General features: G+C 49.9%; 2 protein-coding genes across 9 annotated transcripts in view; one reads left to right on the top strand and one right to left on the bottom strand.

Annotated features, from left to right (window-relative positions):
- EZR (ezrin) overlaps positions 1 to 3,460 on the top strand; it is a 51,232-nt gene extending 47,772 nt beyond the window's left edge. For both annotated transcript variants that reach the window (XM_072829452.1, XM_072829459.1), the window contains 3 exons: positions 123 to 215; positions 1,781 to 2,032; positions 2,143 to 3,460. In XM_072829452.1, coding sequence (XP_072685553.1) covers positions 123 to 215; positions 1,781 to 2,032; positions 2,143 to 2,307 — 510 coding nt within the window. In that variant the 3' untranslated portion in view covers positions 2,308 to 3,460. The remainder of the gene's footprint in view (positions 1 to 122; positions 216 to 1,780; positions 2,033 to 2,142) is intronic.
- A 225-nt stretch (positions 3,461 to 3,685) lies between these two features.
- SYTL3 (synaptotagmin like 3) overlaps positions 3,686 to 17,105 on the bottom strand; it is a 93,424-nt gene continuing 80,004 nt past the window's right edge. For 6 of the 7 annotated variants that reach the window (XM_072829432.1, XM_072829417.1, XM_072829429.1 and 3 more), the window contains 6 exons: positions 13,020 to 13,122; positions 9,077 to 9,247; positions 7,589 to 7,694; positions 6,471 to 6,585; positions 5,372 to 5,577; positions 3,686 to 4,021 (listed from right to left, as the gene is read on the bottom strand). In XM_072829432.1, coding sequence (XP_072685533.1) covers positions 3,912 to 4,021; positions 5,372 to 5,577; positions 6,471 to 6,585; positions 7,589 to 7,694; positions 9,077 to 9,247; positions 13,020 to 13,122 — 811 coding nt within the window. In that variant the 3' untranslated portion in view covers positions 3,686 to 3,911. The remainder of the gene's footprint in view (positions 4,022 to 5,371; positions 5,578 to 6,470; positions 6,586 to 7,588; positions 7,695 to 9,076; positions 9,248 to 13,019; positions 13,123 to 17,105) is intronic. The other variant, XM_072829442.1, reaches the window with a different exon arrangement.

Genomic DNA, 17,105 nt, shown 5'->3' with positions numbered 1-17,105 from the left:
GCACTGCCGGCTGGGGAGGAGCGGGGGAATGAGGCCAGTCACCAAACTGTGTGGCTGTCCATTTGCAAAAGGGCTCTCCCAAAAAGCCCCAGAAATAATTTGAGCTTCGTGTGCTTTACTAGGCCGCAGAACTAGCAGAGTACACAGCGAAGATCGCCCTCTTGGAGGAGGCGCGGCGGCGCAAGGAGGACGAGGTCGAGGAGTGGCAGCACCGGGTGAGTCTGCAGGCCAGAGACCTTGTGGGGGCACACGGCCAGAAGGCGGCCAGGGCCAGGCTGTTGGGTGGCGTAGCGAGCCTCGGGATGTTTTGCGATGCTTTACCAGTCCCAGTTGGGCTTCTTAGGCCAGAATCCCTGTAGGAATGGGCTTGCCCTGTGCGCTGGGGAGGCCGCTGTTGGATTAGCAGGGAACAAGGAGCCTCTTGTTCACTTCTACCCCTCTGCTCTGGCCGTCTCCACCCCTCTGCTCTGGAGCAGAGTTAACAAACCCCAGAGCTCCATCAGGACTAGCTCTAAATCTGGTCATGTGGGTGCCCCTAGCAACAGGCCACAGGGCCTGAAACTAGACCTCCTGCCTCTTCTGACCGCTGGTGCATACACCATGTCACCATGGAAAGATTTGGACTTGGAGGTCCCAAAACAGGGCGAGGGTCGCAGCTCTGCTCTTATGCAGCGTGATGGGGCACGTGGCCTGACCTCTCCATGCCTCCGTTTCCTTACTGCAGGTAGGGAGTAATAGCCAGCCTGTAAGGTTGCTCCAAGGACCATGCTGCAGAGAGGTTTAATAAATTGCAGCTGTAATAGGAAGAACCACATTCCACTGCAGTGTCCAGAGAGCCTGCCTCTCCAGCTGAGCCCCCCATGCCTGCTGGGAAAAATGGTCCCCAGGGGAGCTTTGGATATATTCAGTGTAGACATCTACCAAGCTGTGGCAGCCGCCTGCCCCACCCCACTGTCCTTACCTGTGCTTCCCCATCTGTAGTGGCTCCTTCTGGGGACACCTGGTTCCTCCCTCACATCTCCTCTTAAGCTCCATCCCCCCACCCCACCCCCATGCAAGTTGGATCCTTAGGTTTTTGGAGAAAGTGTTCATTATAAAGTACGGAGTGAGAAAAAGCTGGTTGCAGAAGAGGTTCAAACTAAGCTCACCTCCAGGGACGGAGTGGTAATGAGGTGGGCATGATTGGGGATGTGTACCTAGGAGAGGTTACTGGAAGATTTAGGGGTAACAGCAGGTAGGAGGGTGCTTGAGCACAGTGCCCACAGGCAGTGAGGAGCGTCATAAATAGTGGCCACACAAGGGAAGAGGATAAAACTGCACTCTGCAATGTGATGGTGGCATTTTCTAGTGGCTGGAGGATTTTGGTTTGTTTCAAAATTAATACAATGAATATATATTAGAATTTGAGACCGAAAGAAATTAATTCTGGTTCTTAAAAAAAAAAAAAAAAGTCAAGCCTGGCATGAGTTTTTCTCTTGGTGCCATGGGCACGATTGAGAACCACTCCCAGGATCCAGAGCCCCAGACTTGGAAGAGGCTGGGCAGGCCCTGCACTGGAATGCTTGTCCCCAACCATGCCCTCCCCCATCTTCCGTCCCCACCACTGGCCTCCGCTCTGGGCTGTTAAGACCCTAGTACCCAGCCCACCAGGGGAGGTGAGAGGAGTGGTGAGAGAAGGTGCAGAAGCCTTCATTTACAGAAAAGGGGATTCTTCCAAAAATGGTTTATGTGCTTTGCTCTGTGTGACAAGTTGTCACCTCTGTACTGGTTGCTTTCCAAGGCCAAGGAAGCCCAGGATGACCTGGTAAAGACCAAGGAGGAGCTGCACCTGGTGATGACTGCCCCTCCACCCCCACCGCCCCCCGTCTATGAGCCAGTGAGCTACCACGTGCAGGATAACCTGCAGGAGGAGGGCACGGAGTACACGGGCTACAGCGCTGAGCTGTCCAGCGAGGGCATCATGGATGACCGTAACGAGGAGAAGCGGATCACCGAGGCTGAGAAGAATGAGCGGGTGCAACGGCAGCTGATGGTGAGGGGGCGGTGGGGGTGTAGACAGGGTGGGGTGGGGTGGGGGGAAACCATTTCCCCCAGTTCCCGCTGCTCCTGGGTCCCCCTGAACTGTGCCACCTCCGCTTGCAGACCCTGACCAGTGAGCTGTCCCAGGCCAGAGATGAGAACAAGAGGACCCACAATGACATCATCCACAATGAGAATATGAGGCAAGGTCGGGACAAGTACAAGACGCTGCGGCAGATCCGTCAGGGCAACACCAAGCAGCGGATTGATGAGTTCGAGGCCCTGTAAGGCCAGGGTGCAGGGGCTCGCTGTCAGGCTCTGGAGCCGGTGTGGGTAGTTTTGTAAATCTAGGGAACCCCCCCCCTCCCCCGTCGTGTTCCAGGTCCTTTAACAAGACAGTAGTTGTTTCAGTGGGAATGTTCTGGCGCTGGGATCGATGGGCGCTTCCATGGTTTCTTTTTCCCAATTGTATCATAGTGCCAAACAGGCCTGATTTTATTATCACTTGTCAATCACTTCCTGTTCTGTGCTTGCAGCAGGACGGACTGAAGTAGGGAAGATGCTGTCAAGTCTGAGTTAACAAACCCCATGCTGACATGTGCGACGCGAGATATGCAGTGTGTTTAAACCACACCATGGCTTAGACTCCGTGCCATATTACTTTGTTTGGAATTGGCTCAAATTGATTTTTTTGATTTCTAGGAAGAATTCCTTTGTATATTTGTTTTTTGAGAGGTGAAAATTTTGAAAACAGACTAAAGCACTCACACACATGCACACGCGGTGATTTTTCTTGTGTTCCTTTGTACACAGAGGACACTTCAGCCTTGGACAAACTTGTTGGCTTTTTGGGTTTTTTGTTCATTTGCTTAACAGTTAGAGGGCTACATTGTTGGACTCACACCTAATTAATGATCAGCTGTAGAGAATAGTATTTATATATGTGACAATATGGGTTTGTAACATTAGTTTAAAAAAGGGAAAGTTTCATTCTGTATATTTTGTTACCTTTTACAGAATAAAAGAATTACGTATTAAAAACCATGTAACCATGGCACTTGATCTGATGTGACCTGAAGTGGTAATGAGGGGGATTAACTGCTGTAATCACATCTGTAAAAATGACTTGTCTTTGAGTGTTCTGTGTGCATGTAATTGTGCACATTTCAGTTTCCTATCTGAGCTTATTTGCAAAATATACACATGCTGTGTGGATAATTCAGACTCCAGCTATGAAGGGACTCTTCCAACCTGGTGTTGTCTCCACAAGAAGAACCCATTCTGACCTAGCCAGTTGTCTCCCTCATCCCTGCGAACCTGCTGAAACATCAGCTCTCGCTCACTTTTCATGCTCGGCTGTGTCCTCTTCCTTTTTGGGTAAGAGCTGTGTTCAGATGAACCCCACACCACAGATTTGAGAAATAAAAGATGTGCAAGGCAAGAGGTGGCAGTGGGTGTGTCCTTGCGTATTGGGGCAGGAGGGCCCCTCCTCTCTATACAGCCGGGGGGTGGGGGGGCAGTGCTCCGTGGGATCCTGGGTGCTGACCAACCCAAAATGGGAGTCCCTCCAGCAAGCAGAACAAGAGGGACCGAATACCTACCAGTAGTTCTCCTTCAAATGCATAGAACAAGGCCATAATTTCCACTATTTGATTAAGAACAGGAGGACAGAGGTAACAAACCTTTATTCAAAGCACAGAAACCAGACAGTCTTATTTATGTAATATCAGCAAGTGCTGTGTTGAACATAAATACAGACAGGGCTATGGAAGAGGGTCCGTGCCCCGTGCCAGAGCTGCAGACAGTGTCCATGCTCCACAGGGACTGTGCCAGCCATGTGTCCACACCCATGCCTCCAGCCAACCTTCCTGCTGCAGACTGGAACTCTGGCTTCAGTGCAGGACGAGTGTCATGTCTGTCCACAGATTGGGGCTAGAAAGAACTTTCTGCCACTGGAGCTCGGACTGTGAGCACATGTCCCTGCCACCAGCTACGTTTTCCTCTGTGATGGGAGTGAAGTGACAAATTAGTGTGATGGGTGATGTGCGGGCCACCTTACCCACCCTCTTCTTTTTTTTTTTTTTTTTTTAAATTTTTATTTATTTATGATAGTTACACAGAGAGAGAGAGGCGCAGAGACACAGGCAGAGGGAGAAGCAGGCTCCATGCACCGGGAGCCCGACGTGGGATTCGATCCCAGGTCTCCAGGATCGCGCCCTGGGCCAAAGGCAGGCGCCAAACCGCTGCGCCACCCAGGGATCCCTTTTTTTTTTTTTTTTTTAATTTTTATTTACCTCTTCTTTTTAAAATGACCAACTGTTTAAAAGTGTTTTTAACCTCGACTTAGGACCATTCGAAAATGCCAACCACTGATGAGGATGAGCAAGACCTTCCACCCCAACGCCATGCTCAGAACAGTACACAGCAGGCATTCATTCCTAAATACTGTGTAGCCTCAAGAGTCCAAAGCTGCTGCCTTTCATATAGTTTGAAAGGAGAAGACCTATCCTGTGGGTTGGCTCTTCAAGGGGACTGGACGATCTTAACACATTACAATGGCTACGGATTGGTGGGGTGGTCTGAGACCTGGGGCCAGGTTTGCAGACATCCGTTATAGAAAGGGGGGTTGTGTTGTGCCTTGGACAGTATTTCTTCTATTTGAGAATGAAGGGAGGGCAGAGGGAGAGGGCAACAAGCAGACTCCCTGCTGAGCAGAGAGCCTGACATCATGACCTGAGCTGAAATCACGAGTTGGATGCTCAAGCACATGAGCCCTCCCAGGTGCCCCTGGACACTGTTCAGAGGTTCTCACAGTTGGAGGTCCTGGAGATGTGTGTGGGTCTTTCTGGTTAGCACAGTGTTTGAGGGGCACCCCTAGTGGGCAGGCCCTCCCCACAGAAGGCTGTCCCCCACACAAGGCCTGCAGCACCCAGTTGAGCAGTGCTGAAAAGGCAGTGTCCCTCTGTCCCACTCTTACTGAAATACTTTCTGAATTGCCATGTGTTTGGATTAAGAAGCTATTTTCCTTTAAGAAATTAATCCTTTTATGATTGACACCAGAAACAAAAGCAAATACTGTACCTGGCCCATTCTGAGGCCTGTAGTTTTTGTTTCTTTAGCAGATCTAAATCTGATCTAAATTGTTTAAATACTTGGCCGTATTACTGCTCAATTGTAGAGCAAGAGCTAGATGTGGCAATCTCCATTTACGGCAAGTTAGGCCATTTCCACGCCAGTTAAATCACCAGCCGTCGCGGAAGCCTTATTAAGTCCTTTCTGTGTCCACCACCACGAAAGATACTCGTGGAGTATAAACCATGCTACTTGGGCCCACGAAGTATCTCAGACTTACTAGAACCCAGCCTGGCTTCCCCCAGCAGGCGGTCGCTCACACCAAAGATGGCCTGGTCCCAGACGGTTAATTCCAGGCTTGACTGTCTCAGCTGGGAAGGGCTCACGCCATTGAACACGAAGGAGTGCTGCCACCGGGGACAAGCCTGCTTCTTCGCCACGGGGGACTTTAGCTTCAGTTTGTGTTGGTCTGGCAGAGTGAGACAGCTGCAGGAGGGAGACAGACCACAGTCTTCGAGTGCCCAGCCCAGCACCCTCCCCTGGCAGCGCTTGCCATCGTGAGACCCAAGGCTACATTCAAAAGAAAAATCCCGAGCCAGGAGGGAGAATGCAAATTGCCATATTGGCCATGTGACCTCTTGCAAGGATGTTTCGGATTCTGCCCCAGATGTTAAGGGTCATTTGGGATTCTAGATCATGGTGGTCGGGACAATGTTCTTGTCTTAATCCCTCCTTGGGATGCCGACCACCAGGCAACGCATAGCTTACACCTGCTACCCGGGGACCAGGACTCTGAACACACATCTCTCATTTTAACTCTGTTCTCAGGAAATAAGTTCAGAAGGGCCACAGGACTTGCCCAAGGCCCTCTGATAAGTGGCGGCATGAGGACAGGAACTCAGAGCTTGGCATAGTAAGCCATCATTTCCCATCATGTCACTGACGGAGGACACGGCAATTCTGTGTAATAATTAATGATACTTGCTTTACGTCTAGAGGTGAACACACATGTAGCCAATAAGAATGGAATAAGTGGAGTCCGTCTTCCTGTTAATCCAGGAGGAGATGCTAAGGCAAGGGCATATGTACCAACCACGCTGCTCTGTCTGAGCTCTGAGTCAGAAAATGCTGATGTAATAACAAGGACCGATAAGATCTGGGTTTCGGGTTAAAATGCAGTGTTCCAAATCTAGCCTTGGCAGGTCCAACTCCCATGAATTCTTGAAAATTGGAGTCTTTAACCCATTATGTGGGATTTTCATAGGAAAGCTAAAATACAAGTTTAAAATGGCTTATGCTCGCTATACTTTATATAGAAAGTGGAATGCTGCATATATATACAGTTTATCAGTAAATAGTTGATTGAATAGAATACTTACCCCTTAACAAAGGAGTTGAGGGTACCATCTGACCGCACAGGCAAATTCTTGGCTCCCAGCACGACCAAACAAAGCTGACCGTTGGGGGATGGCCAATCAGTCCCTGGAAGGAAAGCTGGCATTTGCTGTGAGCTCTACATCTGCACATGGCATGCATGCAATGCCACCACCCTAAAAGTGAGAGCTCAGAGAGGGTGTGGTACAGCTCTGAGCTGTAGGACAGAGAGGAAGAGGAATGTATCTGCTGTGGGGAGGCTCTGCTGGCCCTGCTCACGTGCTGTCCAACAAGGCCAGTGTGGTGACAGAATGGAGGGGTCACTAGAATTCTGGGAAGCTGCAGAGATAATAAGGGATCCAAGAAGAGGAAGGATAGAGGTTCTAGTCTAGTGCAGGGATGGTTTTTTGGCAAAGTAGGGGCCCAAAGACCTCTATTAGGGGGTGGCAGTGACCACAGAGGCTGCTGGCCCGCTGGTGGCCCCGTGAGCTCTGGCAGCAAACTTTTCCTTTTCCAAGCAAACGAGATCACTAAACACATCATGGAATTGTGTGTGCTTTCTTCACCTTCATCTCCTCCATACACTCCACTGTATTTAACCTTATGAAATGTTCTATAAAGTCGCTGAGAGCCTGTCCTTGATCCCTTCTCTTGCTGGGCAACAGCTCATGTAACCTGGGATCAAAGATGCACTCACTCAGAGCCCTGCAGGCCCCAGGGCTATGAGGTGCACTCTTGAGCCACACTCCCAACTAACACTGGTGGCCATGGGAGCACCCTCTTCCAGAGGGGTGGCAGCGGAAGGGTTTGCTCCAGAGAGGCAGTCCAAGCTGCGCCCCCTCCCCCCACCCACCCAGGAGGAAAGCCCCAGAACTGGTGTCCTAAGAGCCCTGCAAAGTGGGCACCAAAGGCCTGGCCTGCTTGGGTCCCTCATATCCCTTATAGACCATCTGTTCTACGAACCCACTGTCCAGGCTGAGTGTCAACACATCTTGGAAAGTTGCTGGAGTGTTGCAGCATTAGTGGGTTGCAGAAAGGGAATGCTCAGCCCACCTGCTGCTCCAGGCTTTGGAGACAGTGACATAATAACAGATGCACATTCTCAGGACTGGAGGCCACCTACCTTCTAGGGCCTCCTGGAACTTTCTGGGCCCTGCAGGGAAGACCAGTTTGGCCCGGACTGCTAGTTCTCCATTATTCGGAAGAATGCTGTCATCAACTTTCTCTGCCTGGGGGCAAGAGACAGAACTCAGAGGCAAGATTCCTCCGCCTCCAGAACCTTCTGGGCTCCTCTGATTGCCCCATTTCCCAACCCAACCCACCCATTCACCCCTACAAAGCCTCTGCAGGCTGGGGAGTAGCCTGGGGTAGAGTGGACATGCCCATGGTAGGACTGGCTTGTCTTCCATTTGTGGTGACTCCATTCCCACCCCAGCCGCCCACTTGGCTGCTTGGGCCAGTGTGGGGGCTCAAAGGCCCTGGCACATTCCCATAGGATGGTCCTAAGAAAACCTGCACACAGCCCGAGTCTGAAGAAAATAAAATAAAATTGAGCCCCTCCAGGTCAGTGGACTCAGCAAGAAGTCCCAGAAGAGGGTGCGGCTGGCCCCTGTCTACACCATCGTGTCTCTTCTTGGTCTCCCTGCTGCCTCCCAGGAAGGAAGCTGGCACTCAGAGGAGATAAAGCTGCCTCTACCCTCAGCTTCTGGAAAACCTGTGCTAACCCCCTGGGCCCCTCCTGTCACCAAAAGGGCAGGCCTGTAAGCAGGAGGCTCCCATCCGGGTGTTGGTGAGAGGGGTGGTCACTGTCTACTAGCTGGTGTTAGGAAGACATCTTATAGCCTGGCACCTCTGCTCTTCCTCTTGCCACCAGCCTCGTCGGCAGCTAGTCTTGAACTGCAGGGGGTCCTACAGGGAGAAGACGGGCAGGGCACCCAAGTACAGGATCCTGGGGGAAAGTACATCTGTCAGGGAAAATCATGAAGAAGGAAAATCAGAAAAGCCCTCATGGAGGAGGCGGGGTCTCCACTAAGTCCTGGGGGGGACCTTGGATAGAAGAAAGTGTTCGCAGCCGACATCCCAAGTGACGAGTGAGGACAGACTAGGCTCTGAGAAGGGGGAGCACAGGGTGCGGGGTATGGATGCGGAGGCCGTGCAGAGGAACCTAGAGGGAAGGTGGCAGGAGAGGGGGGCCAGGAGGGCTTCCAGGAGGAGACAGTAGCGGGAGATCAGAGACATTTGTCATTTCTAGGGGATGACGGAGCCCACGCTTCCTCCTCCCCCACTACCGCACATGTCCTCTCTCCCAATCTTGGATCTTGGCACAGAAAGCACAAAGCACTTTGCCCCAAGAAATGCGAACTTTCCCCCCAGGCTCTCCCCTCCCCTGCGCCTGTGAGCAGGCCCTCAATCAGCTCCTCGCTCCTGGCCGCCGTGGCCTCCCAGCGCCTGCCCCTCCCCTAGCCCCTGGCCCAGCCTGCCCACTGGGGAGTCCCAGCCAGGCAAGCACGCTGTGTCCCGGGGCCAAGGCTCCCCTGGTAGGTTGTCTTGGCTCCAATCCCTTTGAAAAGTGAGTTTTGTTTTCACGGTGGGGGTGGGGTAGCGCAGTCACCTTGGCCCTCAGCGGATACCAGCAGAAACACTGTGTCGTGCTATCTTCAAAGTCCCATGTGGCCAGAGGGATGGTCACCTCTCCAAGAAACACCCTCCGGGTGAGAGTGCCCAGGTGCCATACAGAGACCTGCAGCCACCGTGTCACCAGCTGGGCAGGCTCCACCTCGTACTGCAAAGTCAGAGCAGCGCCAGTGAGTCTGGGTCCCTGGCCCACGGCACCCTGCACCCACAGCCCCCTGCACCCACAGCCTCTGGGAACCCACAGCCCCCTCCCCGCCGGGCCCACTAGAGCCTTCCTCCTGTAGGCTGGTGACAGTCTTGGTGTGGTCAGGGTGAGCTGAGCCAATTGGAGGGGTGGGTGGGCGGTCCCTGCTTTCTCCAACTCAGAACAACCTCTCCACCAGCCTGGCTAGGGGGAAAGGCTGGGCAGGGGCAAAGTCCCCTCCCACAGTCAAGATCTGTCCCCAAGGCAAGGATGAAAGTCCTCAACCAGCTGAGGTCAAGATCTGTTCCTGCTCAGGATCTGAACTTGCCTGGCCAGGGTTGTTCAAAAATACTGAAAGCTAGGATTTTTTTTGTTTTGTTTAATGTAAAACATGAGTTATTAGTGTGGGCATTTATTTGCCTAGAAGGACAAGGCCCTTGGAGGGCATGCGGGGCCTGGGCCTGCGCTCAGGGTCACAGGGAGCTGTTTCTTCACCATCCCCGCAAGACCCCCCCGCCCCAGGAGCCTCAGCATAGCCAGAGAACAAGAAAGCTGGTCCCCTTCTCCCTCCAGGTAAGGAGGACTAGAGGCCAAAGGCCCCAAGTGAGAGTGCTCCCCACCCCAAAGGCCAGCGTCTCAGCCAGGCTTCCCAAGAGCCTGTTCCAAGTTGTTCCTTGGATTTTCTCAACAATGAACAGAAGTTACAGTTTACTGAGCCTTTGTACCAGGCTTTTAGTTACATTGCTCCTTAGCTTCCAGAAGCATCTCCAGAGGGCAGTGCGAGCAATCACCAGTTTGCAGGGGAAACACCAGGCTCAGAGCTTGTAGCTCTCCTGGGGCACTGCATCCTGGCTCCTCCAGGTACCTGCCTGTCACACTGCAGGCCGAGACCTTCGCACCCACTCAGAGCGGCTGCATTGGTTTCCGTGAGCCTCACTGAGCACTGTTAGGTTAGTGCCCTTCCAGCTGATGAACGACAGGGAAGAGACAGGTGTGTGGAGAAGCTGTAACCTGTCTCCCTCGGCCTCCCAAATAGCCCTGTCTGCCCTGCTACATCCCCCCCCCCACCCAGGCCAGCAAACCCTGGGTGGCCAGGCTGCCTTCCCCACCTGCCCCTCCTCTTCTTCCCTCTGGGATTATCTGTACCCATTGTGCTCAGAAACCACATCCCTCTATCACCTTGGGCTGATTTTTAGTGGGTTTCCCTGAAGTCCATTGCCCATTTCTTTTTTTTTTTCAGTCTTTTTCTTTTTTTAAAAATTTTTATTTATTTATTCATAAGAGACACAGAGAGAGAGGCAGAGACATAGGCAGAGGGAGAAGCAGGCTCCCTGCAGAGGGCCCGATGCGGGACTCGATCCCAGGACCCTGGGATCACTTCCTGAACCAAAGGCAGATGCTCAACCACTGAGCCACCCAGGTATCCCTAATCTTTTTCTTAAAAAGATTTTTTTTAAGTAATCTCTATACCCAACATGGAGCTCAAACTCACAACCCTGAGATCAAATTTCTGCGCTCTACCCCCTGAGCCAGCCAGGCATCCGTGGCCCTTTCTGACTCTGCCCTGCATTCCTTAGTCTGTCTTTAAACTCAAAACTCACCCGGTTGTTCCCTCCACCCTGTTGCCCAGGCTGACAGCTCCTGGCACTGCACCTGCTCCCTCGGAGAAAGAGCTGTCCCTGGGAGGGCAGCTGCCTGGCCCCCACGCCCGCCCTCCTGGGGCAGTTGCGTGATCTCCATGCACCCCATGCACGGGGCAGCCCTGCTTCTCAGGGGTCCTCACACACAAGTGGCCCTCCTCTGACAAACAGGGCTATTCCTTTTGATTGAGTGAACTGCCTTTTAAGCAGACCTTTCCCCCATCACCCTGTTACGCCCACAAGGCAGTCCGTGCAGGCGGTGGGCTCACTACCCAGCCCCAGGAACACAGACAACAGCTATATGGAAGCACCCAAAGTCTCCAGGTCAAGTGTTGCGTTTCCTCCTTCCAAGGCCTCCTAAGGGGCCTTCGAGGGGGGTACCAGCACCCCTTGGAGTGCAGGAAGGCTGCCCATGGAGTGCTCTGCTTAGAAAATCTTGAGGATTGGTTTCTAGACTTTAGAATAAATGACAGACATGGATTCTCTTCAATGTACCTGGAGAGTTTCCCAGGACAACCTAAAAATCCACAAGATATTGGGTAAAATCAATGAATTAAAAGTTTAGGAGATTTCCTTGAGATTCTGCATGTATTTTAAATAAAGTGGTTAAAAGTTTAAAAATCAAACCAAATAATATCTAAAACAAACTCAATCCTCTCCTTCATCTCATTTCATAAAATGTGAACTATTTGTTTACCTGTTTAGTACACAACACCTTCATTCAACTTACAACGGGTGATTTTAGATATAACTTAAAATGTGAGAGGGGACACATAGCTTTTTAAAGCTCTTTCAGCAGGTACGTGAGCAAAACCACACCAAGACCAGGGTCTACTGACTTGCTACCAGAGGGGTCTCTGACAGCGATGCCCTGGGCCCCACCCATACCTGCTGAATCATAGCATATTTTTTTTTTGAAAAATCCTTTGAGGGAAGTCCTATGACCATAAATCTGGTGAAGGACCGCTAGTCCACCGTGAGTTAGACCTGTAATTCTGATTGCACCATAAGCCTCAGTTTTCTCGTTGGTAAGCAAAGATTCTAATACCTAGCTCAGGGGTATTTAAAGCACTTGGCCACAGCAGAGACACAGAAAACAATGGCTTTTATTATTAACCAATGGGACTCCTGCCAGATGGCCAGACAGTCCCTGGCTGGGAGTTCAGAAATACCCCTACTTGCCAAGGAAGGCAAACCAAGCCCTCTCCTTGTACAGACTTGATACATGGAATCCCTGGGCTAACCAGCCTTGACTGGGTACGTCCCTGTGCATCTGGACTGTTCTTCCAGCTTACAGCCTCCTACATCTCTGCCAGACATTGTCTCCAACTGTCCACCCTAAATTGCCATAGTCGCTCCCTATATCACAAATCATATGTCTTAGCACCAAAGAAAGTGAAAAACCAAACAATTCCTCTACAAAATGTTTTTCATAAGATGACTACTTTTCTTTCAGGGGTGCCAGGGTGGCTCAGTCAGTTAGGCATCTGCCTTTAGCTCAGGTTGTGATCCCAGGGTCCTGTGATCCCAAGACCAGCATGGGGTCCCCTGCTCAGCAGGGAGCTTGCTTCTCCCTCTGCCTCTGCCCCTCCCCCTGTTCATGCGCACGCTCGTGCCCTCTCATCTCAAACAAATAAAATCTTTACAAAATAAAGAGGACTACTTTTCTCATAAAATAAGAAGAAACCTAGGTGTGCCAGATGATTACAATAAAGCAGCACTTTCATGAAAGTAGTAACTCAGTAGTTCAGGGTGGTCTGCTTGAGAGTACCTCTCTGAGGGTCGTAAAAATTGAACAGGACAAACCAATTTTAGAGATTGAGAGGCAGCCAGGTCCTTTTTCACCATTTTCTCAGAAATCATTAACCAAAAACCATTCTCAAGTCTGGCAGACTCTGCACTTTTCCTGTACAAAGGCTGACATTTATTTTCCACCAACTTGCCACTGATTGACAGAGCCTTACAGAAACGTATAAGTGTCTGTACTTATATTTAACTGACTCAAGACTTTGGAAGAACATTGTGCTGAACTCTGGCCCCACGTGCCCAGCCTGGGATGGAGAGACTTAGCACATGGGTATTTGTCCAGCAAGTACCTTCAAGGTCTCCTGAAAGGTTGGGTCCACTGTGTTCTTTTGGATTCCAGTCTTGCGTTTTCCCTGGGAGGATCTGTCAGGCAGCAGATAGGTCTTTACGTACCTAGTGGCCAAACACAGACGGAACAAAGTGATAGCTCAGGAAGGGGGTGAGGGGAAGGAGACAGGGGCTCAGGAGGAGGATCATATATCAGCATTTTCTTTACCCTGCTTCCCACTAGATTTGGGGTTGACAGAAAGGGCTTGGTGGCCTCCCCTGACAGAGAACAATGCCAGCTTCTGGTTTACATGGTCTCTGGAATGTTGCTGGGGGTGTGAAGCTCCCTTGCTTTCTTCATGCCCTACGCCTAGCATCCACATCGCTCATGACCTGCCATTTGGTGAACCAGAGGCTGTGTTGTTGAGGTTCCACAGGTGGCAGATTCTCTAATCTGCCTGGATGCGGAGGTCCTGGGCCAGCTTGTCTTCCCTACACTTATCACCTCCTCCAACCCACCAAAAAAAAAAAAAAAAGTGGAACTAGAAAGTATATGCTTCACCTTTTACTGTTCCCTTGTGGGGACTCTCTACATGCATTCTGCTTATCCCCTGAAATCCTGTTCTAGACTGAGCCCTCCAGTGAGGTCCTGACACTGCCCTTTCTGGCACCTCTGGCAGCTTTAAAAAAAAATAAATTAAATAAAATAAATAAATAAATAAATAAATAAATAAATAAATAAATAAATATTTATTTATTTATTCATTCATTCATTAATTCATTCATTCATTCATGAGAGACAGACAGAGAGAGAGGCAGAGACACAGGCACAGGGAGAAGCAGGCTCCATGCAGGGAGTCCAATGTGGGACTCAATCCTGGGACTCCAGGATCACACCCTGAGCCGAAGGCAGAGGCTCAACCACTGAGCCACCCAAGCACCCCTCCTCCGGCAGCTTTAGTGATGGCAGTGATTACTGATTCTGGTAACCGTTGTATCCTGTGTTTTTATCCATTCTGACAATGTCTGCCTCTTAACTGGAGAGTCTAGATCATTTACATTGGAAGTAATTATTGATAAAGAAGGATTTGCTTCCGTCATTTGTTATTTGTTTCTGTACACCTTCTAGGTTTGGTGTCTCTCATTTACTTCAGTACTGTATTCATTCTTCTGTATTTATTCACTTTTGAAAGATTTATTTATTTATTTGAGAGAGACACTGACCTTGAGCATTCTCATGAATAGGGGGAAGGAGCAGAAGGAGAGGGAGAGAATTTCAAGCAGACTCCCCACTGAGCACAGAGCCCTAGGCAGGGCTTGATCCCACACCTTGAGATCATGATCTGAGCCAAAATCAAGAGTCAGCTGTTAAACCAACTGAGTCACCCAGGTGTCCAATTCTTTTGTATTTAGCTGAATTTTGTGATGAAATGTTAAATTTTGATTCTCATTTCTTTTTGTATATATTCTGCTGTTTTCTTTGTGCTTACCAGGGGGATTAAATTTCATATCCTAGAGGTATAGCACTCTAATTTGAATTTATATCATCTTAACTTCAACAGCAAACAAAACTTCTGCTCCTTCATAGTGCCAGCCTCACCTCTTTGCAATGCCAAGTTTGCAGAATTACACCTTTCTACACTGGTGTGACCAAAATCACAAACTAGTCATTCTTTTAAATGCAATAGTCTTTTAAAATTAGGTCAAAAACAGAGTGTGGTGGGCAGCCCGGGTGGCTCAGCGGTTTGGTGCTGTCTTCAGCCCAGGGCCTGATCCTGGAGACCCGGGATCAAGTCCCATGTCTGGCTCCCTGCATGGAGCCTGCTTCTCCCTCTGCCTGTGTCTCTGCCTCTCTCTCCCTCTCTGTGTGTCTGTCATGAATAAATAAATAAAATCTTAAAAAATAAACAGAGTGTGGCATTACAAACCAAAGTAACAGCAATAATAAGAGACAAATAGTTTTAAAAAATATATTAATCTCTTAAGTCACATGGAAAACAAAGGTGGAAGTACATAGCACTGTTAAATAATACTAGCTTCACCTATACTAACTTCATTCACCCTTCAGGGCTCCCTCAAGCATTTATTTCTCACACAACAAAGTCCTTCACCTTTTGATTATCTGAGAATGTCTTAGTTTCTCCCTTGCTTTTGAAGCATAGTTTTGCTGGATATAGGATTCTTGGTTGACATGGGGTTTTTTTTCCCCTTTAGCACTTTAAATATATCTACTGACTGCCCTCTGGCTGCAAAGTATCTGATGAGAAATCTGCTGCAAGTCCTCCTGAGGGCTTGGATGGGAAGGGATCCCAACAACCAGAGATGCCACAATGGCCACCTGCCTCCGGGTCTGCATGTCTGGGATTAGAAGCAGCAGGGATCCCTGGATGGGAAGGGATCCCAACAACCGGAGATGCCACAATGGCCACCTGCCTCTGGGTCTGCATGTCTGGGATTAGAAGCAGCAGGGATCCCTGGATGGGAAGGGATCCCAACAACCGGAGATGCCACAATGGCCACCTGCCTCTGGGTCTGCATGTCTGGGATTAGAAGCAGCAGTCTGCTGTCAGAGCACACATCTCTGATATTTGGAGGACAAAAGCCTCTTTTTGCCCATGCTGACTCCTGTAAGCTGTGTGTAAGCTGCTCTGGGAACACTGGCATGGTTGCCTGCCATGTGGCTGGGAGCGGGGAGATGGAGAGCTGCTATTATGCTAAGAGCTGAAATTAACTGAAATTAACCCAATGTGCCATCCAAGCCTTCCACTGGAAGTTACAAGCCTTCAATAGACTGCAGTTCCAAAACAGTGCCATCAGACACCTTCTACCAGTGCAGTTGATGTCTTACAAGGGGAGACAGCTTCCTGGCACTTCCCACCTGCCACCTTCCCAGAATCCTCTCTGGGCTGTTTTTCCTTTAAAAAGTATTGAGTTTTGTTCTAGGAGGCATTTCACTGACAGGAAACTCAATCTGACCCTGTCAAGGCTTGGTGTTGCTTAGGTAGGGTGAGTTGAAGTAGCCCCCACTCTGGGGTCAAGCAGCCGTACCACTGCAGCCCACTGAATGCCTGGCGGTCCAGCAGTCCCCACTCTGGCTGGTTAGAGCTCCCATCTCCCTCAGCACTGTGCCACACCCAGTGGCTCACCACCCCCAGTAACCAGGCTGTGATAGACTTCATGACATCTTGTCCTGCATATGAGCTCTGAGTATTTGGCCAAAGCTCCAGGAGGGTCCCCATGTGGATTTACAGGTCTACTTCGTGACTCATCTGCTTAATATTTGTTGAATGTTTATCATGTTCTAGACACTGTTCTGAAGGCTCACCATGGGCAAATTCAAGGAAACACCACAGCAATCCTTTGAAGTAGGTTCTATTATCATCCCGTGTTACTGTGAGGTATTAGGAGATTGAATGACCTGCCTAACAAAGTCAAACCACATAAATGGTGGACCAGGGTTCAATGTCCATACTCTCAACTTCCTCACTATAGTCCTTTTGAGAATTACAAGAGGGGCACCTGGGTGGCTCAGTGGTTGAGTATCTGCCTTGGGCTCAGGGCTTGACCCAGGGGTCCTGGGATTGAGTACCGCATCAGGGTCCCCACAGAGAGCCTGCTTCTCCCTCTGCCTACGTCTCTGCCTCTTTCCATTTGTCTTACTGAATGAATAAATAATTTTTTTAAAAGAGAATTATAAGAAAGGCTCAGCATGTGTGAACAGTGACAGTCAGAATAAGTGTCTCTGATAGGACTGGTCAGGAGTCTGAAGAATGGACAGAATTATGGTTGCTACTTGTGGGAGTCGTGTAGGGAAAGTAATCACAACACAAAAATGAGGAAAGCCTCTCTTTGGAAAAAGTCAGGGGATAGCTTTGGAATAATGACTATTCCAATTTTTCTGGAGCAAAAGGTATAAGTTGGGGGAATAAAAGAAGTTAAGAAACTTCTAGGACTAGAAGGACCCTGTTACGGAGAACCATAGTGCTACAGCAATACATGTCATCCATACTGCATTGAGGAGCTACTGAAGGTTTCAGAGCAGAGGAGAGTTTGGTGAGACCAACAATCCATTTCCTTTCCCTAGCTAGTAATTAAAAACAGTGCGCTCA

The sequence above is a fragment of the Canis lupus genome, chromosome 1 (genome assembly GCF_048164855.1).
Source record: "Canis lupus baileyi chromosome 1, mCanLup2.hap1, whole genome shotgun sequence".
Taxonomy (NCBI): domain Eukaryota; kingdom Metazoa; phylum Chordata; class Mammalia; order Carnivora; family Canidae; genus Canis; species Canis lupus.
The sequence above is the reverse complement of the archived record's forward strand: the minus strand, read 5'-3'. Positions and strand labels throughout refer to the sequence as shown.